The sequence below is a fragment of the Fusarium fujikuroi genome, chromosome FFUJ_chr10 (assembly GCF_900079805.1).
Source record: "Fusarium fujikuroi IMI 58289 draft genome, chromosome FFUJ_chr10".
NCBI classification, from domain to species: Eukaryota; Fungi; Ascomycota; class Sordariomycetes; order Hypocreales; family Nectriaceae; genus Fusarium; species Fusarium fujikuroi.
In genome coordinates, this window is record NC_036631.1 from 243,516 (window position 1) to 264,914 (window position 21,399).

General features: G+C 47.1%; 9 protein-coding genes; 3 read left to right on the top strand and 6 right to left on the bottom strand.

The window, feature by feature from the left end:
* Positions 1 to 449: 449 nt before the first annotated feature.
* On the bottom strand, positions 450 to 1,867 carry FFUJ_10308 (related to integral membrane protein; the record flags this gene model as incomplete). XM_023569076.1 has 6 exons in its annotated part: positions 450 to 832; positions 889 to 965; positions 1,014 to 1,390; positions 1,449 to 1,528; positions 1,585 to 1,621; positions 1,679 to 1,867. The coding sequence occupies 6 exons, from the start codon at positions 1,865 to 1,867 to the stop codon at positions 450 to 452; spliced, it is 1,143 nt and encodes a 380-aa protein (XP_023436340.1).
* Positions 1,868 to 2,448: 581 nt separating this feature from the next.
* Positions 2,449 to 3,253, top strand: FFUJ_10309 (uncharacterized protein; the record flags this gene model as incomplete). XM_023569077.1 has 2 exons in its annotated part: positions 2,449 to 2,877; positions 2,924 to 3,253. 2 exons carry the CDS (start codon positions 2,449 to 2,451, stop codon positions 3,251 to 3,253), a joined length of 759 nt encoding a protein of 252 aa, XP_023436341.1.
* Positions 3,254 to 3,461: 208 nt separating this feature from the next.
* Positions 3,462 to 5,256, bottom strand: FFUJ_10310 (related to MFS transporter; the record flags this gene model as incomplete). XM_023569078.1 has 5 exons in its annotated part: positions 3,462 to 3,807; positions 3,860 to 4,127; positions 4,185 to 4,527; positions 4,587 to 4,849; positions 4,899 to 5,256. The coding sequence occupies 5 exons, from the start codon at positions 5,254 to 5,256 to the stop codon at positions 3,462 to 3,464; spliced, it is 1,578 nt and encodes a 525-aa protein (XP_023436342.1).
* Positions 5,257 to 6,902: 1,646 nt separating this feature from the next.
* Positions 6,903 to 8,198, bottom strand: FFUJ_10311 (related to HET-6OR heterokaryon incompatibility protein (het-6OR allele); the record flags this gene model as incomplete). Its single annotated transcript, XM_023569079.1, has 1 exon — positions 6,903 to 8,198. The coding sequence occupies one exon, from the start codon at positions 8,196 to 8,198 to the stop codon at positions 6,903 to 6,905; it is 1,296 nt and encodes a 431-aa protein (XP_023436343.1).
* Positions 8,199 to 9,937: 1,739 nt separating this feature from the next.
* FFUJ_10312 (uncharacterized protein) lies at positions 9,938 to 11,495 on the bottom strand (the record flags this gene model as incomplete). XM_023569080.1 has 2 exons in its annotated part: positions 9,938 to 10,696; positions 10,866 to 11,495. 2 exons carry the CDS (start codon positions 11,493 to 11,495, stop codon positions 9,938 to 9,940), a joined length of 1,389 nt encoding a protein of 462 aa, XP_023436344.1.
* A 574-nt stretch (positions 11,496 to 12,069) lies between these two features.
* FFUJ_10313 (toxD-like protein) lies at positions 12,070 to 13,347 on the top strand (the record flags this gene model as incomplete). XM_023569081.1 has 3 exons in its annotated part: positions 12,070 to 12,346; positions 12,393 to 13,022; positions 13,091 to 13,347. 3 exons carry the CDS (start codon positions 12,070 to 12,072, stop codon positions 13,345 to 13,347), a joined length of 1,164 nt encoding a protein of 387 aa, XP_023436345.1.
* Positions 13,348 to 13,485: 138 nt separating this feature from the next.
* Positions 13,486 to 17,160, bottom strand: FFUJ_10314 (related to ankyrin 3; the record flags this gene model as incomplete). Its single annotated transcript, XM_023569082.1, has 1 exon — positions 13,486 to 17,160. One exon carries the CDS (start codon positions 17,158 to 17,160, stop codon positions 13,486 to 13,488), a length of 3,675 nt encoding a protein of 1,224 aa, XP_023436346.1.
* An 875-nt stretch (positions 17,161 to 18,035) lies between these two features.
* FFUJ_10315 (uncharacterized protein) lies at positions 18,036 to 19,103 on the top strand (the record flags this gene model as incomplete). The annotated part of the gene is made up of 1 exon (XM_023569083.1): positions 18,036 to 19,103. One exon carries the CDS (start codon positions 18,036 to 18,038, stop codon positions 19,101 to 19,103), a length of 1,068 nt encoding a protein of 355 aa, XP_023436347.1.
* A 116-nt stretch (positions 19,104 to 19,219) lies between these two features.
* On the bottom strand, positions 19,220 to 20,952 carry FFUJ_10316 (uncharacterized protein; the record flags this gene model as incomplete). XM_023569084.1 has 4 exons in its annotated part: positions 19,220 to 20,056; positions 20,101 to 20,271; positions 20,322 to 20,846; positions 20,893 to 20,952. 4 exons carry the CDS (start codon positions 20,950 to 20,952, stop codon positions 19,220 to 19,222), a joined length of 1,593 nt encoding a protein of 530 aa, XP_023436348.1.
* Between the last annotated feature and the right edge of the window lie 447 nt (positions 20,953 to 21,399).

Here is a 21,399-nt window from a genome sequence, read left to right on the forward strand (position 1 = left end):
TGATTGTGGGGAGAGTCCACTGGGTTATCGGGGATTGCGGGGGGAGCTACAGGGGGCTTGGGCGGGAGTGTAGGGTATTTTAAAGTCAATGGACCCAAAGACATTAATTCTTGTTCGATGCTATGTTCTAGAGGTGATGAAGTGATAAAATGTAATTAATAGATAAATCAAGGCTCTCAGGTGTCGTTCTGGTGTTGATACTAAGATGTACCATGCTTAATAGTGGCAGGTATGCTGATCTTTATCTTTATAAATCGCTTATCCTTCATGTTATACCCGGGTGCTGTTTATGTTGACTCTGGCAAAGAATTTTATACGAGTTCTGATCACGGATTAATAAGCAGTATCAAGATATGTATTTGATTACATCTCATAAGCCTTTTTGTGCAAAATCTATTGTGCCATTTTACTAGTCTAAGAAAAGCCTTTCCCGACATATAGACAGCCTCTCATGACTCTTCCCATCTTATATCCTTCTTCACCGCAATAGTTCCTAAAGGAATCTCATCCACGGCCACACCTTTAGAGTGCTCCACCACAGTACTATGCTGATTGTGATACGTCTCCGGCCACAGAACAGGTTCCTCAGCTGAGTCATTGTCGTGAAGTCTGCGAAATGGTCCATCCTTAACGGGACCTTTCTGTCTGTCTGCTGACTTTTGGCCGCTGCCTCCAATGGTGATGATCCCTTCTTTACTACGATCTTGTGTAGTTTTGGTGATGAAGCGACCGAAGAGAACGTATAAGAGGGGTTGCATCGTTGGAAGACAGGCGCAGAGAAGGCCGACAGATGGTTCAATGACTGTCCAGATCCAGGGCGTTGAGATTAGTTCTGTGTATGTCTGTTAGAATGGCGCCGATCGTTGACGAAAGAGACGAGATCCTTACTCGTAAAGTCTGCTTCTTGCCCGGCTTGGAGGAGTGCCACAATGTACTTCAGCCGAATGCAACTGATGATTACGATCCTGTACAAAATGAGTACAAATATTCTTTTAGATTCACCCATGACTTACAATCCACCAAGCAGAAATATTCCGGCGATAGCAATCTTCTGCGATCTCGGAACCTGTACCTTTGACACTTCAAAGACCGGCAACGCGATAATCATGGCGTCCATCACGATATTCGGGATCGAGTTGCCTATGAAGAATTTGTTCTTATCCAGACAGGTACCGTCTTTCATGAATGGCTTCCAGGCTTTGTCGACGGGCGAGCATTGGAAGATGGATGCGAAGATGATTCCTATCCACCATGAAAAGGTCATTCCGCCGAGGATGTAGCCGCCGATCCGCATGGACTTTGTCGGGAATATTCGGTAGTACATTAAGAGAATGCCAACTTTTATCGTGCAGAGGACTGTGCCGTAGACGAATTCGGTTAAAACCAGACACTATTTACGGAGAACCTGTGAGATAACTTGTATTGCGACGGCGAGGATAGTCACATACCAATTGAGCTCGTCCAAGACGATTTGGGTCTTGCATCATGTTGACCGCCAATGGTTTGCCAACGCCGCCATAGGTAACAGCTAGAACCAGTATTAGTTGCGTCACAGTAAGCAACTTAATTCTGCAGGGAACTTACATGCAATTGCAACTCCAGCAGTCGCCCAAAGCAATGGCTAGAATTTCTGTCAGCGCGTCGTAGTGAAAGAGGATCGAAAAGGCACAAATCTTACCAATGACAAGAGTATCATGAAATCATCACGTTCGAGGGCCATTCGTTTTCGATGTCGAGCCCATACTCTGATAGCCACAACGCCGAGAGCGAAGGGTATAGAGACTGCGCTTACTATGATGAGAGAAGGCCCTTCATTATGATTTAAGACATCAGGCGGAAGAGATGGAGTCGAGTTATTGCCAGACATATTGCCGACGGTGATAACAAAGCTATTGCAGAGAGACTAAATCACCAAAACAGCTAGGAACGAGCCTGGGGAGCGAAGCGTGAAATATGGTTTGAACTTACCACCGACCATGACCAAAATGGGAGTACGCATTGAAACAGCCGATTCCTGACTCGTCCGTCGCTTAGTGGAACATAACGCGGCACACGCGGGCTCACGACATTGAAAGGAATAAATCCCACTGCGAATGCAACCCTACAAGGCGTCGTGAAGGGTCCGGTACCAAACCCGCGGTGTTAGTGTGCGGAAGCACAGGGGTGCAAACTCTAAGTCATATGTTGGCCCATGGAAGGATTTCCAGCCGCCGAACCTCACCTCACTTTCCCTGAACCATCAGTCAAGCTTCTGGTTCTATGGAGATAGTGCAGGGATGTATTACGAGGACATGCACGTAACTGAAGAGATCCACGTGGTCCGGTATCAGCTGTTTCCTGCATAGCTTGCATCATGACATTGTGGCTAATTATAAGAACTGTGCTTGGTCCTTTTTATGATATGAAACAGCCAGCCACATCAACTCGCAAGCGCAAGCAACACTGAAGATGAGCGATAAACCAGTTCTACTCTTCGTTCACGGAGCATGGCATCCCCCAAAATGCTATGACGCCATAAAATCTGCCCTCACCAACCTCGGCTACGAATGCACCATCCCGAAACTTCCCTCCGTAGGTCCTGAAAGTCACGGCGTGACGTGGGAAGCAGACAAAGCGAAGATCATCGAAACAGCAGAGCCTTTCTTCAGCCAAGGTCGTGAGGTCGTTCTCATCGCTCACTCCTACGGCGGCATTCCCGCGACTGCTGCCACTGAGGGTCAAGGCGTAGAAGAACGTGCGAAACGCGGCTTCAAGGGTGGATTCCACTCAATTATTTTCTTAGCTGCGTTCGCTATCCCGGTCAAGGGCTGGGATCTTATCACGACGTTTGGTGGGGGTTATCCGCCCTGGCTGCAGGCTGGCGAGAAGTACACAAAGGTGAGAAGGATCAAAGCGTTCGCATCATGTCGCTAATGATTTGCAGAATCAGATTACTAGGATGGCGGAGGGAGCGAGGCAAAGTGTGTACAGCGGATGCAGTGAAGAAGCGATAGATCAGGCTTTGCAGGCTACGGAGCCGCATTCGCAGGATGCATTTGAGACGAGTCTAGACTTTATCGCATCGGATATCACTATCCCGAAGACATACATCATTTGTGAAAATGATCAACTTATCTTGCTGCCTCTTCAGGAAAAGCTTGTAGAGTCAACGCCTGGGATGAGGTCTGCAAGGTTGGCGGCAGGTCATAGTCCGTTCGTGGAGAAGACGGACGAAACAGCAGAACTAATTGTAAAGATCGTCGAGGGCAAATAGATTAGACTAGCATGACTCATAGAATAGAAGCCAGACGATCGGTCCTAATTGATAGGATTGGGCCTGTCAATGTAGCGCGTGCCACATCGGCCAACATCCGTGCGGCTCCGCAGATTTGGCCCGCGTTTCATCGGTCCCGCAGATAGGTTCCGTCATAAACCCAGCCAGGAGAAACAGTAGTCTTATTTATCCCGTGTACTTGCATCGTCTAATTGTTCCCCGTCGCAGCGCCCCAGATCCAAGCTGCCCAGCTTCCCAGCACATACACGAACAGCGCAACGAAGCAGACCTTGCTAATCATCCTAGCCTTCTTACCAGTGGGTCCCTGGCTCTTTTCTTTTCGGTCGTTAATCAAATCCCCGCGCAAGATTCGCTGTTTTCGAGAGTATTGCAGAATTTGAAGATCGGGAGCCCAGAAGGTGCCGATCAGCATTGCTAAAGATATAACGGTAGAGGCGGTAGCGAGGAAGACATAGACAATGGTCACCCTGTCATAAGAATCACCGTCGGTATCTTGGATGACGCCGGTGATGATACGAATGATGATATTAGTCCTAATGTATCGTCAGCCATTAGGATATTTGCGGGGGGCTGGTTTTGACTCACGCGTTGTTCATGGTCACTTTGGCAGCATAAGCAGTACCAAAAACATCTTGATGCCACATACTAGTTCGGATGCCCTCGATAATTGTAACAGGGCCGAACGTCTTGAAGATGGCATAGAATGCATATGAAGCAGCTGCACTGCTGATTGTAGTGCCCCAGTTAATAAGTCCCATCGATAGTAGCATGCCAGTGCCGCAAATAGCCATCTGTGTTACACGATGACCATAAGTGTCGATCACAGCTCCGATCAATGGACTGAGGAAAAACCCTATGTGTTTTGATTAGTACCTCAACTCTGGGTAAATGACCCAAGGGGATGGCTTACCTGCATACTGCGACAAAGAGGCATACCAACCAGCGGCGACAGCATCTACTCCGAAGCGATGTTCAGCAAGCTCAGTGGCGTTTTGAGAATAGATGTTGGAACAGCTAGTCTGCACCATCGAGAAGAGCATAATCGTCCAGAAGACCCAAGGCAATTGGATAATTTTGTTTATATCGAACTTCTTATTCTTCTCCACCAACGATTCGCCGGTCGCTGGATCAGGAGGCGGGCGGAAGCGCTTATGTGCAACCTTTGTAAAGAAAAAGAAGAAAAGTGTGCACAGGTTTGTGAAGAACGCAACGCATGCGCCGATCCAAAAGACCCAAGCAAAGTTTCCGGTGTTCTACGGTATAACTTAGTTAGTTCTCTTCTTTGCCTGTTGGAGATTTGGAGATTTTGTACCTTTGAAATGACATTGGCTGTTGAACTTCCGACAAAGCCACCGATCCGAGCGATACCGATCTGCAGACCAATAGTAGTACCAAAGCCGCCACCAGGTGCAAACCATCCTGCGAATACTCTGTAGTACGCGATTTGAGTGGCAATGTCTCCCAATGCTGCGGTGACTTTGCCAAAGATCATGAGGGGAAATGACCTGCATGTCGCTGCGCCTGCAATAACGAGAGCGCCGGCAGTCATGATCAAGTTTCCGTAGAGCATAGCACCTTAAACTCGTTAGCTAAACCCACCAAGATCTTACTTCACGCAACATACCAGCACCACCAATGCGGTCTGTTAGAATGCCAGATGCCATCATCAACAGCGTGACCAAGAACTCTTCACTAGCTTCAAGTAGAGCGAATTGGGTGTTGTTGATGTCCAGTTCCTTCTTGATGGTGCTTTTGAGTGAGGATGTCAAACGAGCAGACCAAGAAGCGCCAAAGCTGATAAGACAGATGAGTAGGACGGAGCCAAGTCTCCAAGTCATAGGGACAATGGGCCGGTAGTCTGCATCTTCAACGATTGAGCCAGAAACAGAATCCTCAGACTTGGCATCCTCGAGAGCTGGATCAGGACTGATTTCTGTCAGACCTGAAGAAGCCTCATGCTTCGCAGGTTTTTGGCCGCTCATAGTGAATAATCCGACCAATTGACTAATAACTTCTCAATGTTTGTGAATAGGACCTTGGATGAGGAAACTCTTGTCAAGTGTGATGATCTCATCCTTATATGGCCAGAAATAACCTCATTCTTGTTCATTTCCGCTTCCATGGCCCCGTTCCGCGGCATTTGAAGGCAAAGGCTTCTAAGCTAGAAGCACTAACTTTTAAGCTTCTTTCTCAGCCTCTCTTGGCAAGCTAACAACAATTTTGGGCGTCACCAGCGTCTTGTAATAGGGCGAGAAAGTTGACAGATGGGTCTTTTGCGCGAATTTATACACGCTAAGAGACGAAGGTTCGGCTAGTCTTTAAGCTTCTTTAATGTCAAATGAATCATCTGATAACAATAATCTTATCCGATAGATCAGATAAAAGATTTTGATGGATTTGGCAGGGGTTCTCGTGCATTTAGCTATCTTGGCGTGGATCAAACGAGAAGAAGTCGGGTCCATGACCGCCGAATCGATGTTTAAGCGAACAAATTTCTGTTCTAGAACCTATTCTGCACTCCACTTAGAAGTCGCTTATGTGTTGGCTCGGCTGATGGGGCACTACCCTTCTTCATTTCCCTCTGTACCTGTCACGGTAAATGAAATAAGCTTTACTTATCCTGACCTAGAGTCTGTAAATAGGCTTGAGAAGCTCAACATCGAAGCTGAATGTGCGTGCCATTGCGTTGCGTTCTTGTGTTAGTAATATGCTTTATGGCTTTAGCTAACTCTAAGTGGTTCAATATTCATAGAGTATCCACCCAGGCGTTATTTAAGGCAAAGGCCAACAAAGATCTGGAGTTCCTTGACTGGCTCAGCGCAGTACATATGCTGCGCCACGATGAATGTCCCGTTGTCTCTGTCGAAATCCCCAAATATCTATGCTTTCCCATCTTCTGGTACCGCTTTCACAAGGGCTTGTTGGGTTTACATATGAAGTTGCGTTTGTTCTAGGGTTGGTTTTTGGCACGGTCTGTATAGCTGTGAAGCCGGTAACGAAAAGCACTACCCGCTTCCTGGTGAGATCGACGTCGTATTGCCACTTTGCTGAATGAATGACAAGACCACTGAAAGACTTAATACTAGTGATAGCATGCCGCCTTGGGTTAGAGAATAAGCCTGTTGATGAGAAAAGGAACTGCAATTCGTGTAAAAAGAGATGACCTATTTCCATATCACAACGGCTTACACACCATCGAACTCGCTTCTGCTTCTCGAACGACTCGCACTTCTCAACCTGGGCTCCAAAAGTCACCCCACCTAGAAGACGGTACTTTTTGGCGACTCCCATTATGAACTGAAATAGCTCCTCCCATTTAGCCAAGATATCGGCATGAGGCCGTGGCTCATACAGATGCTATCACATTTGCAGACTACCCTTGTTTGAAATAAGCTGCATATCACCATCTTTGGACACTAGGAGAGATTGACGGCCATGATGAAGCTCCTTTCTACGTTGACGCCCGCTATCACATAGACTTGTGATGGCCAGAAAGAACACAGTTGGACTTCTGCTACAAACAGCGGCAAAATATAGTTGGTTTTAGGGGATGGACATATTGCGTGAAAGTACTGCATTGCATACTGCTACTTACGAAAAAATGGTATCGTACATAACTTGAGTTCTTTCATAATAATTTAAAAAACTGTTCCTGGAATGTAGGATCCTGGGAATCCTTCTGTTCCTCCCAAGTAGTAATAGCCTCCCCATCCATTATCCCATGTACATATACGTTTCCAAGAAATAGATACTCATCGCTGGAGGGTGCAACTGGGCGAACGATACTCGGCATTTCTCCCCCGAAAAGAATGCATACAGAGTCCCCAGCCTCTAAACAACAAGGGCCAGTACCAAGATAGCCCTTTTCCGTAATGAAGAACTTTTTACCGTGACTATGTACGAGATTCCCTGAGAAGGCCGCAGCATCCTCTCCAATGTCACTGAAGATTCTCTCAAGAATATCCACATAGGATGATATCGTTTCCGTGTCTTCTGGAGAGAGCTGGTCCAGCCTATCATCTATGAACTCCCATACTTCAGGTTCTCCAAAGATAGACTCGTTCTGCGGTACAGAAAGATAAGTTTGGACTGCCATTTTGATAAGCTGAATCATTGCTTTCAGAAACTTTTCGTTGTAATCTTTATTGGAGAAAACCATCAAAAGTGATTGGAAAGCAAAAGCGGCGAAGGAATTGAGGTAGGAGTTATCTGTTGGGCGGCTCAGCTCACCGACAATAGACTGTACTCGGCCATTTATCATCGTTAAAACAGTTGGTGTAATAATTTCCGAACCATACTGGTCTTCCAGGAGACATCTGTGATCGATGGCCATGCTACCCATAGCCATGATATCTTGGTATGCCCACTTATTATTAGTCTCTTTGATCTTGTCGATATGCAGACCTCTCAATTCTAAGGATTGGCCGCCATCCAGTGATCTCATCCTCATCTCCATTGTGTTTGAAGATTTGAAACTGCCAGGTTTCATAGTGAAGCGTGCAGTCGCGTCCTTGTGATGCCACCTCGGCGCCCAAAGAGGACGCCGTTCTTTGTCATTAGGTTCCTCTATATATGTGTGATTGAGGATCTCAAGGTTCCTTTCTTCTGATATAACCTTCAAAGCGAATTCTGCAAAGACTGTTGACTCAGTCTTATGATAGTCAGGTGTGATACCATACGTCCAGACGCCGGCGAGGCCTAGCAACGCGAAGATCTTATCGCGGGGGTCAGTCGCTTGACAGGCTTGTGTCGAAGAAACAAGCTGATATAGACCCAGTATTCCTTCTCTATAGCCACCAGTGAAGGCCGTGGAAACGATATTCCACTCGAGTACTGGACAACGACCATGTGGATCCTCGTTCACCCAAGTCAAGACTTTGGTTTTCGGGCCTTGACAACGCATCCCAAGACGTATCGTTGCCATATTGAATGACATGAAGTCGGTTTTTAGAGATAAATAGATCCCCCCACAATAGGGCATACGTAGCTGCAAGTGCAAGTTCTTGCAGGATCCAAATTCTAGAGAAATACGGGGTCCTCAGCATGGAGTTCAGAGCCCCCCAAGCTGGCGAATTTCTAGCAGGAAGCCCAAGTTCCAGTAGATAGTCGTTTTGAGGAAAATACTCTTGTTCTCGGAATTCGTGTGGCCTCCTTTTGGCAAGAGTTGAGATTATCATTCCAGCTGCGGTCGCCTCTTCTGGGTCTGCTGGGCCAAGCCAAGCATTAACAAGCGTGGCTCCAGAGTAAATATGCCTCATCATAGAAACTTGTTCAGAACGCTCCTCGAGAGAAGTTTGGTCAATGCAAATCTGGTCGACCCACAGACATCAGGAATCACCAACAAGCCTAAGGCGCCTTAAGGCTGTGTCGAGGCTACTAGTTATCATAAATATCTGACCATTGCATATCATATGCTGATTTTGCACTGGGGAACCCCACAAATAGCTTAGCGCCTCGTACTTGGGAGCTCGCTGTCTTAAATATGTTCGAAGATTGCCTTGAAGGGGGTCGCTATTCTTTCCGGGCCCGAGTTCAAAGACACGGAAGAAATTGTTGTTCGGCAGTTTGTCGTACTGAAATGTCATTTTGATCTTGACTGGGTCAATCCGTACCGCTTCGTGAGGCTTTTTCGCAATAACTAATAAGGTGACAGGTGAAGTCTAACTATCTTCTACAAGGAGAGGAGATAGTCAGTGCTTGATGTGGATTCAGTTTCAATGAGCAACCACAGCTGGAAGAAGGATAAGTGAAATGGCGTAAATGTAAGGAAAAATTGGTGAAGATGAATGCCTGGCAATTTAAAAGCTCGAATGTCATGCAATGCATCCTTTGTCGCAATTAAGCCCCGCACTTTGAGTAATGCACAGCCGATTGGGGATTGGGCTGTAACGCACGCAAAGCAGGCACAACCAGGCAGTGTATGCAAACGCCCCTTAGCATAGCCCACCCAAGGACCGCTAAAGCCTCAAGGTCTACACCAAGCTAGGCTCATTTTACATAAGAGCGAATCTGCCTTTTCAGCGCCTTGCGGTCAACGTCTAGGCTCATCATCGCTCATAGGTGCCATAACAGCTTACATGCAGCCGCACTTATCTGACCCTGTGATCGAGCTGATTACATGTAATCAGTCATCCACAACTTAGGTAGTTACTACCCCGCTATGCTCGGCCGAGATCTGGACCAAGCAGTGATTGGTATCTTCAAGGCGACTTGTTGATAATAGCTTAAATCAGCAGAGAAAACTCGGTAATTTTTAAATCGTTCGGTAGTACAGCCTAGATATTGCTGCAGGTCCCATGTTGGTCGAGGTCCATCGCGTTTTTTTCTTCTTGTTAAAAGATAATATCTAATCGCGTCTCTTCCTAAAAGCATGTTTGATAATTTCTCTATTGGCGAGAAGGAGAATGAGATAATACTGGAAGCATGTCGACAAAAATAGGATTGTCTTACTACTGTGAATCTACCGGTGTTACTTTTCGACTCCGCCATCCATCGTACCTGAAACGACTTTCCTCGCAATTGAATACAAGTCGTCCAATACGAAAAAAGCTCGGAAATATAGTTGCGACACTGTTACTCATTACTGCTTTATCATAGTAGGGCTTGGGACAGCCTTATTGCATGCCATTATTCATCCAATCTTTCTAGTTTTCCCCCTCTGGCTCATTTTTGATAAGCGGCCGGCCAAGTCTCTTGCACAAATTCAATACCTGCCTCACAGATGGCCTCACGAACGGTTGCATCCATCTTGTCCCAACAGTCAAGGCCAATATGCTTCAGATCTTGAAAGCCTTCAGATTTGACATTAGCAAGCTCTAGTAAAGCCCGTTCTAAGTGACTAAGTTCTCTTTGCTGCTTTACGCTCTCAGCCACAAATCTCAACTGCAAGATCCCCCATTCAGTGCGATCCAACTCTAGACCGTCCCAGCCCAAGTGCAGAGATACTATCGATGGCGGTAACACCCGGGTAATTGAATAACGGTCGGGTGAAATTTCAAACATAAGCCGCGTGTTGATAAGGACACGTTGAAGCTTCCCAAAGTCTCGGAACGTGCAGGCGCGGCCGTCGGAGGTGACTTTCACGCCGCGAAGATCCAGGTGTAACGTCTCCAAACTGTGCCGAAAACCCCGCATCTTTCCGATAACATTTGCAGAAACCCAGGGCATTGAGAATGCTCCACTAGACTCAGCAACGAGCGAGCGAAGGTCTTTGGCTGCGAAAGATAGTCCTTTGCTGAGTTCTGAGGGTGATGATGTATCTTCCAACAGCAGGGTTCTGATCTTGGACTGGCCGCCGCCTGAACCTTCATCCCTCTTTGGAAAGGGAGATTCGGTAATGTCAAGCTGTTCCAAGTTCGGTGCCCGTTTGAGAATGGAAAATAGATCCTTATCTACCTCCGATTGTCCGAAGATACGGGAGCTCTGTCACTCCTAGAGCGTCAAGAGCGGTGTGTTCAAATATGTGAAACGCCGAATTGTATTTGTAAATAATGTGACTCAGCTTGGGGAGCAGTGCAATCAGCATTGGTATGAGCTCATGGTGCAAAGCTCTGTACAGTTTATTCGCCGTCATTGAGTAATTTTTCGGAACCATATCCCTCTCAAGATAATACTGACGGCTGCTGCTTAGAAGTGGATACTCCTCGATTTCATCAGTGAAGGCTGAATTGAGCATGAATGGATACTCTTCCTGTCGTCCCAACATCTGGATCTGCTCAAGCGCCCAAGAATTCGTAAAGCACTCTGCCCGGTGCCGCCAAGCTTCGGCAATGTCGATGCCAAGATCAGCGGCACCTTGCCTCAAAGCCAGGACGATTCGTTTTACAGACCCATTGGAGTGTTTTGGATGAACGAAGAGGAGCCGAACCCTGTCAGCGAGGTCTTTGCGTCTTCCGACGGTGCGCATGAATTGGTTCAGTCTGTTGCCATAGGTATAAAACTTGGACAGCTCGGAGTCTCCATAGCCAGGTGCAAAGTCATGGTACAGAATATCCTCTGCCACAGCATGCAGTGATTTGCAAGAGACCGCAAGAGAGAACAAGGTATACTTGTCGATCGAGTACCACGACTTTTGGTCGGGCTGCTGAGGTTCACGGCACCGCTTTTGCTGGCGCAGGGTTCCGACACCCTTGATAGGTCTTAGATCGCCTCGACAATGCAGACAAAAGTAGGAGAAGATTTCAATGAGAACATCTCTTGGGAGGGAGGCCAGACCGTCCATTTTGGAGCTTATAAGCGATATGCTGGAAGGTGATTTTAATATGATGGAGCTGTAAGAAAGAGATTGTGGGAAGCTGGGTGAGAGGGGATTACAGTACAGTGCCAAAAGTCTGATCATCCCCAACCACTTCCCAACCTCCCGATTAAGTACAGATAACTTCCTTTATACTAATTTCGGCCAATTATAAAGCTATACTCATGATACTTTTGTCATTTTGAAGCCCTGGTTTTGGCGCTTAATCCTCTTTATACCAAACTTATCGACACACATAGTACACTTTTAAAGATCTTATTATGTATATTGTGGCCTATAACAGTCATCATTAAAGCCAGGCTCAGCCGCTGACATATATAGAGCGTAATTATTGTATCGGGTGTGAAGTAATCTTTGAGACTTGACAATTGGACAAACATTTATCCGAACCTTAAGGAGGCCTAATATTCGTAATGCAAAAACACATTTATAATCAGCTGGTAGCTGACAAATCCAGGCTCTGAGCTAGCATCAGTATATAACAGCCGCATAGTTCTCTAGATACTTGTTCAATAAGACAATACCAATCTCAATAGCTATAATGAAAGCCCTTGTTCTAAATACAGCCCTGAAAAAGGCAATCGTGGAAGATGTCGATCGCCCAAGTCCCGGTTCCCACGATATTCTTATCAACGTGCGCGCAATAGCACTAAACCCAGTAGATGAACTATACGTTTCGTCACCGATTGCAGCTCAGGAGAAGAGAATTGTCGGCACTGACTTCGCTGGCGTCGTTGTTGAAGCTGGATCTGCGATTGGTGATTTACCTGATCCAAGAGTCAAAATCGGGACACGGGTGGCTGGTTTCCTCCAGGGCGGTATGTATTTCGTCACTGGCTATTTGACTAAGACTGATAATTGTAGCGTCATCTGTGAATGATCGCCCTGGAGCGTTTGCAGAATTCATAGTCGTCCCTTATGATCTCGTATGGAAGATCCCTAATAATCTGACCTTCGAAGAAGCTTCGACAATCAGCATGTGTGGCTTGACTGCTGCTCAGGCTCTATTCGGTCGGCTTGGCTTACCATCCCCATTTTCTTTGGCGCCGCAAGCCACGTCCGGAGGCGATACGAAAATCACCAACCTCTTCATTTATGGATCATCGACTTCAGTAGGACTGTATGCCGCACAGCTTGCGCGTATCGCTGCTAGGGTATCTGAAATGCCTATTCGACTGATAGGGGCAGCTAGTTCATCTAAACATGAAATGCTTCGGCCGGAGCCCTACAGCTATGATATCCTTGTGGATTATAGAGATGAAGGCTGGGTTCAAAAGGTGAAGGATGCGACAAACGGGGACGGCGTCGATCTGGCGCTAGACTGCATCTCGGAAGGTCAGACAGTGTATAGAACCCACGAGACTTTGGCTCCTTCGGCAAAATTTGCAGTCATTCGCGGCCCAGTTGGAGGTCGATATGATCCAGGACTACTAACTGTCAAACCTGCCTATGGTGCTGTTTGGGAAGGTCTTGGCGTTGAAGTTGGATATAATAGTAAGTGAATCAGCATTCTCCTTCAAAGACCCCATGAGCCCAGCTACATACTAACTATCTGGAACTAGACGCTGTTATACCAGCAAATCCAAATGCGCACGCGTTTGCAAAGGAATTTTATGACTTCTTGAGTGAGCCACATCCGTCAGGTAGAGCACAGCTCGAGTCAAATCCGGTGAGAATAATGCCTGGAGGCCTTGAAAGGGTAGTCCAGGACGGCTTCTCTCTTCTGGGGACTGGTTTAGTGAGTGAGAGGTCAGAGATTGAGAGACCAGAAGGTTACATGCGCCCGATAAGTGCTGAGAAGTTGGTATATAGTCTTTAATTTGGGATTATCCAAGAATGAATGCCTCAATGGTATTGATGTATGGGAAGCTAGCACCTTTTGAAGTAAGACTTGATAATGTTGCGAGAGTGAACCCTCTGTACAAGCGCCGTGCCTGCTCCAGATTCGAGTGTTGTCCTAGTGTTTAGGAACGGTACAGTAGCTTCCGAGTACTATCGTAACATTATTCACGGCTTCCATGTATTCTCTCAGTCGCCTTGTAATCTTCCTTTCGCATTGGCCGAGTGCAGCCCGCATCACTTGCAGGCTTGTAAATCCTTTGCTGTTTTGGATATGCCGATCAACACCCAAGTTCAGTATTGCTTTTGCTATTCCTGGCGCCATACTCAAAAATTCCAGAAAACTGACACCAACGCACTGATCAGGTTGCAGATTTACTAAGCGCTCAATGAGATAATGCAGTATTGTCTGCCCTTTTAAGCACACTTGGTTGACATCATATTGGCTCATACCGACTAGAACGTCCATGATGTTCGAGAAGTCTGCTAAATCATTTTCTGTGCCAGCCATAACGAGATAGTGCATTGGGGCTCGGCCAAAGCGGTCGAGCTGGCCAGGACTGCAGCCAAATTCTAATAGTGTTCTGATCATGAAAATAGGTGAGAATGTCCTGTACTTGTCTTGGAATATGAAGAATAAGGCATTATGGCCTTCTGCGTCTGTGATATTGATATCAATAGAGCAATCATCCACCAGGAACCGTATGGCCTGTTCGAATTTGATCTGAAAGACCATAGAGGTACACATCTCTTTCAGGACACCAGAGTGATTCCTAATAGGAACATGCCACTCTCTGATAAAGCAGCTTATGAGTTTGAGATTTCCACTCGATAGGGCACATGCTAGGGCTTTGTGACCAACACTTCCGCTTTGCCACTTTAGATCCCAGCCAAAGTCCTCAACTAAAAAGCGGCATGCATCCTCATTTCCGTCCTTGGCAGCTACATAGATCAGGGCGCCATCTTGGTTAGCTGCATTTGCAATTAAGAACTCCCTGCAAGGTTCTGTTTGTGCCATAAGGTGCAAGATCCGTCTGTTGCAGAACGATAAAGCCATGTCAAGAGCACTTTCGGAATATATGTCGGCAAGGGGAATGGCGCCTGCGTCAAGGAGCAACGAAACAATATGCTCTTGACGCTGTTCGCAAGCAAGGACAAGAGCTGTGCGTTCCCTAACACCCCACTTGGTTTCCACATCGTGTTCTCCATCATTTCCCAGACACCACTCTGCCAAACTATCCAGGTCTAACAAGACAGATAAATGAAGTAACGGTACGGGCTCAAAGTCATAATGCACTTCGGGGAGATCATCAAGATTTTGCCACATGTATCTGGCCTTTGAATCCTTTTCAAAGAAACTGACGCCTTGCCGCATAACCTGAGAAATATCCTCTAATTCCCTAAAGTGAAAGCTCCATTCCTCGACAGCATAATATACCAATGGGAAATCTTTTGCTATATTATATAAGGCTCCTTCTTTACTTCCGTATTGAGAATTGATCTTTTCGAGATACTGGATCAAAGTAATTGTAGCGTGTTCGTGGAGCTGAGGCTGTGCGAGTCCTCGTATCTGTGAGCCAAACCGGGGGTCGAACTTCATCAGGTAATCCTTTGCGCTTTGATGCAAAAACGTTACTGTCCGTTGAACAGACGTTCTCATGTATTTATCTACTATTTGAAGCAGATGGCCACAAGACTTGATTAGCTCAATGCAGACTTCTTCGTGTGTCAAGAAGCCTGTAGGTTTTATATCCGCTGCCTCACATAGCTCAGATATTGTAAAAGGGCGTTTGGCGACAAGAATCCAATAAAGGATGCTGCGAATCGTTTCAAGTTTTCTGAAGTCGACATTCTCCAGAATCCTCTCATAAACTGCATCCAATCCAGTCGGGAGCGAATCAAGACAGGCTTCAAAATCAAGGGATCTCTGTTGCTGCAAGTCTTGAGACATGAAACTGATCCATAGGAATGTCTCCTCAGATTTTTTATGGAAGGTTTTTTCCAAATGAGATCGCATTTTCCCACTGAGACTTTTCTTCTGAACGAGTTCTTGGACTTGGGACGAGATGAAGCAGCTGATGTCGACTTTTCTGGCTGTCATCGTATCAAGTTCCATCTTTGTGAATAACAAAAGAGCCTCAGGGATGTTTTCCGGGTATTTCCTGCTGAGGCATATGAGCTTCATTTTGATGGATGAGCCTAGGCTGCCTCGACTAAGTCTCTCGAGCTTTCGGAGCAGAAGAGATAGGGAATTGGGTTCGCATTCATCCAGGCCATCGACGATGCAGTAGATCGTCCTGAAGTTTGATTCGGTGATCATCTCTTCGAAAAGTTTCCACAAGGCACCAAATGAGCTCTCTTGGAAGATGCCCCGAAGTTTTTGTTTCCACTGCGGTATAATTTCATTGACGAGGTGTGGTTGTCGTGAGATTAGTTGATACATGAGGCCTCTAAGAATGCTCACTGCCGTGTTTCTTGTATCGACCTTATTGTCGCAGAAGAAGAAAATCGTGGCGACACCAGACAAGTTTTCAGAAAGAGCCTCAAGGTATTTAGAAAGAAAAATAGCCATGAACGTCTTGCCCATGCCTGGTGGAGCGGATATCCATAGCAGGTGAGGGGGATTCTGGTCCCAAGCCTGGAATTCCTCGGTGGATAAGATCCACTCACATGTTCCCTCACAGATATCGCCTTTTGCATCAATAATGCCCTCGCGATCCAGGGAAGAATCTGTGACAAACATTGCCTGCAGGCATTCATATGCGTCAGGACTGATAGGCTCTGAGACTTTGTGTTTCTGTACCCTCACTTGCTTCCGTGACTGCAATAGTGCAGGAGGCATCGACATCAGAAGTTTTTTAGCATACGCTGCGGCTATCAAAGCTGCGTATTCCTGCCATCCCTTATTTTTGTGAGAATCCGAGTAGTCGCATATACCGCGGATCACAAGACAAGGAAATGCATCCATGACGCCTGCTGCCTCCATCTCAAAGCAAATGCTATTAGTCTCTTTGGATATTTTGTCTCGAGTAAGTGCATCCTTAATGACTTGGTTCCCTGACGCAATACGGCCGTAGTGGATGACGGGGTTGGGTTGTTGGCGAGCCCTCCTGATTATAAGCTGTGATATGTTACAGCTATCACAGTTCGAATCTGAGGAGTTATGAGGGCACTCATGGTGGAAGAGACGATCTTCAACCATTGGATGGGAGTAATGAGGGAGGCGAGCCACATTCTCGGCCAGAATCTCGGGCATTCGACTTTGTCCTCCTATATGGCTGGCCTCAAGCTTTGAAACGACTGTCAGTAATGCCTGGGGAGGACTGATGGCTTTCGCAATTCGCTGAAAGTGATTGTCGGGCAAGGCTTTCCCCAGATCATATTGTATGGCATCCGTGCTGACCACGACATCTCCGAGGCGTACGTCAACTGCTCCGGGTGCCCCACCCGCGATACCGACCAACAGACGATGTTGGAGGTGAGGAAAAGTCCTATGCATATTATTCGCAACAATGGCAGCGTTGTTGTTGCCGTACTGTGCTTTGGGTAGACAAGCGATAACCACATTATGACCATTGATGCTTCCGAATTCGTAACAGTTGCTGTCTTGTGGATGCTGGCGAAGTGGCTCATGTCCATGATCTAACATAGCTTGAGCAGCTGTCATCTCAAGCGGAAGAGCGGAGATCCACCCGACTGTGTAATCATCGTACTGCAAGGACTGGGCGTCATCCCCGCTATCAGCGCGTTGTCGCTTAGGCAGCCAAGACTGCGAAGTCTCGAATGAAGCCATTCCTACGGCGGTTTAGAAGCACTACAGCTAGGTATCTTCGCTTCAAGGCAACAAAACGTGATAATAGTGATCATATGACAGGCAGCAAAGATGAGGGGAAGAGCTGAAATTACAAAACGCACCCCTGATTTTTTGCTCAGCCGCACGGATGACCGTGAATATTCATATATCCCAGGATTATGCCACCACTATATGCATATTTAGGAGGGCATGCAATTTGGAAAGCGCACCTAACTAAACGTAACTCATAATGTCGCCTAACAATATTTACCGACGATTACCGTTGGTAGGCAGCGAGCAACAGTAATAGAGCTCTCGTGATCAATCCAACACCAGGTTAGATACAACGGGAAAAGGTGACAAACATCTAATACCAAGACACGATCATTGTGTATTTACGATTCGGTTCTTCGGGTTAGTTAACAGCGACATACAAGCTTAATCCCCAACCTCTAACCAATTCAGGAAGCCAATTCAAGCTTAAAAATCGGCCCTCCGACAGACTTCTCGACAACAAGTGCCGAGCTCCAGGCTAATGTGCTTTATTCCCGGTAAGCTTCATATTCCTCCAGTGTGATAGGTGGGAGAATACCCCAGAATATGCATCGCAGCGTCCCCTGCGGAGGTTAAACTTCCGCGTGACCCGAAATGGCATCTCGTTATCGACATGGAACATCACGTACCCCTCTGCGCCAAGCCGTGCATCCTTGTGCTGCTTGTCGAATTTAGATATCATCCCCGGGTTTGGGGGATCATCGTGGATGAAAAGCGCACGAATAGTTGATCACCACTATGTCTTTGCTTCAAGTATATAAAGAAGCAATGAATCAGTTCCGTAGCTCACACGAAGCTTCCAAGCTCAAGGATCGTTCAAGATGCTGCATCTCTCTTCCGTCCTGACCGCCGGTCTCGCCCTCATCAGCGCCGCCAACGCAGCCTGCGGCGATGGTTCCCCGCAAGGCGTAGTTTCCGGCTCCGGCACCTTCACCGCCACCGTCAACGGCGCAAACGTCTACACCGGCACGGACTACCGTCTCGCCATCCAGACGGCCCTCGACCGCATCAGCAGCGGGCAGCGCGTCACGGTCCGCGCCTCCGGCAGCATCGGCGCCAACACCATCAGCATCACCAGCGGAAAGACGTTCGAGGTCTGCGGTACCATGAACGTCGGCAACAAGTCTGGTCGTGGTGCTATTGAGGCTATTAACCAGAATGATGTTAAGATCCCGTACCTTAAGATGACGGGTAACCCGTATTTTGGGTTGAGATTCTCGGGTACGAGAAACTTGGCGCTGGGTGATATTACGCTGAATCTTAGTGGTGGAATTGGTATCCGCTTTGATCGCGATGCGAACTGGAATTATGGTGTTTCCATGGGCAATATTGTGGTTACCGGTGCTGGAAGCCACGCTGTTGAGACTTTCAAGATTGACGGTCTTACTATCACGTCCGTCAAGGCCAAGGATGTCGGTGAATGCGGTTTACTCATCCAGGAGTCTCGAAACGTCAAGGTCGGTTATGTCGAGGGCATCAATGCTGGAGCTGGCACCGGGTATGCCACCCTTCGCTTCGCCAACAACAATGGCCAACTCGCCAATGGTCAATACACCACGACCAATGTCTTCATCGATAAAGTCTACTCTCGCGGCGGCGGTCGCGGTATTTTCTGCGTTTCCATGTCTGGAGCCACTGAGATCAAGAACATTGATCTTGCAGACAATGGAAACAACGCTATTCTGATTGAGAACTGTTATAACTTTGCTATTCGAGATGGTGTCATCAACAGAGGAGGCGAGGTCCGCGTTTCAGCACGAAGCGAGTTCCCCAACACCAGCGGTATCTACGTTAAGGCCCAGGTCAACAGCAACACTGTTCGGGAGTCGCCTTGTGCTGAGAACATTTACTGGGGAATTACTGGTAACGCGCAGAAGAACATTTGCTAAGCAATGAAGCAATGGTTATGACGGAATGGCGGTTGGTCAACACGCTCGTTTGCCATGATGGCCTGGAGGCTCCTTTGTATATAGGTTGAGGATGATAAGATACATGACAAATATTATTATTTTGATGGATAACATGGATCTTCTAGCGTAAACTCCGGCAATCCAGCCTGCATCATTCCGCACCACCAGACTCTGGCTCTATACTCAACCCCTCTCATCCCCAAGAGTATATCCGCAGGATATCCATAGTCGATACCATCATCCACCTGCAAGTTTTGAAGAAATCTCCCAACAAAGCTCCCCAGAAATGGCCTAGTAAATATGCTCACCAGGAGCATCCTCTCCTTGCTCATAATTTCATTGCCGCCGTGGGTCTCTATCATGATGAGGTATCGTAGAGCAGTCCCGAGAAGGAAAAATGCTGCTACTGAGCTATAAGTTCCGGCTGGAGGGTCAAATAGCAGGTGTATGGCGTGAGCAATCTTGTAGGCATAAGACATTGCAATTCGTTGGCTTGGGTAACTCAGTATAGGGCTTCTTGCATATATATCCATGGATTCGAGTTCGCAGAAGCCCAATGTTGAGTATATAAACATGCATGTCATCCAGTAATAGCAGCTCAGATAAACAACTGCGAGATCATCATCGTTCTTGGGTATCGGTAAAGGCTCCCTGGTATATGTGTAGTCATAAGTAGTAAGTGACTCGCCAAATCCCAACCCTAGCGCTAATATCTCAACCTCGCAGGAGTGACATCGAGTCAGAATTGAATTATAGAGTTCGATATTCAGAGTTTCTCGGAAGATATCGAGGTCTTCTAGAAGTGCTGGTACTTCAACCAATATGTCAATGAGTTGGTTGAGGGGGGAGTTTGTTACTGAGCGCCAGAGTTGTGATTGTTTCCAGCCGTTGTTGTATGGTGATCGTTTGCGTCGTGAGATGTATGCGTTGATCTATATTTGTGAGCTGGTGAGGCAGCATATGAGGTGAGACATACCAAAGTTAGACGGCCATCCGCAAGAAGCTGTTTTCCCATGGCAGACCATGAATCTTCAGGTCCGCGACTTAAAATGAGAGCAGTCTCCCCATCTATATGCTTTCTGAAACCCTTGATCTGCGATACGGGCGAGTTCTTTTGAGCTGCGGAAATGCCAGTGCCGAATAATTGCTGTTGGCCAATTAGTATCTCTATTCGCAAAATTCATGGGGCAATCTGACCTCGTATACTCGCATGAGCTGGATAGAAGCGAGGATACCATCCTTGTTTCGTGACGGAGATATAAATGACGTTGCCATTTGCTGCATTGCTAGGCCATACGCCTGTTGACTCTTGTTCATGAGCTGGATGTCATTGTTGGTGGCGCCAAGCGTCGCTGTGCTGAGTGCCATAGCGACGTATTGAAGACTAGCTTCAACTTCGCTCAGAGCCTCATAGAGCTTCATCCACTTGGTACTGGTTATACCTGAGGCTTTTAGGGAATAACCACTTCCACCAGACAGATAATCTGACCAGAAAAGACCAGTGAACTTTTGGGCTCTGGCTGTCCTTGTAAGTGAGTCGTGAAGTATTACCACCGATCCCGAAGTTGAGCTTGGTGATGAGGATGGACTTCGTGATGGAGATTTGGTGTATGATTTTTGCGTGGATCCTTCGGTGATGAGCCATATTTGTTGACGCTCATATCCCTCGCATGGGATACCTAGAGTGAGACACTGGCCGCAAAAGGGCACTTTCTTATCGCACTGTCAAATCGTTAGCAGCGACCGTTGGACGGACCGATGGACTTACACCCTTTCTACGCCTCCGACAGGTGACGCATGCCTTGGATCTACCGGGCACACCAACCATCTTGGGCTAAGAACTGCCGTCAGCTCAGAGATTACGTTCTGGCAACCACAGGACAAAGATATAAGGCGACAGTATCATTCCAGAAGAAGAACCAAAAGGCGCAGGGCTGGACCACCAAACCGAGCTCTTCAGTGATGCTTCGCTTAGTTCTTCGGTTTCGCTTGGGTCAGCTCAGCCCTGGCTGATGACGGCATTGACTTTTTTCCAGCGCGGATTGACTCTCGATGTAGTTTAGCGCTCAACACCCCACGATGCATTTTCGTTTACGGGGGGTTTCGCATTCGCTTTGATTGGAGTCTTTGCGGGCTTGGCAAAGTGAATGCGAGGGATTGCCGTTGCTTTGACTACTTGTAGATTTATTGTGCGCCAAAGGATTGGGCATGACAGCTACGATATTAACTGCCGAGACATAGGGCTGGCCATATACTGTGAAGCCGTAAAATATAT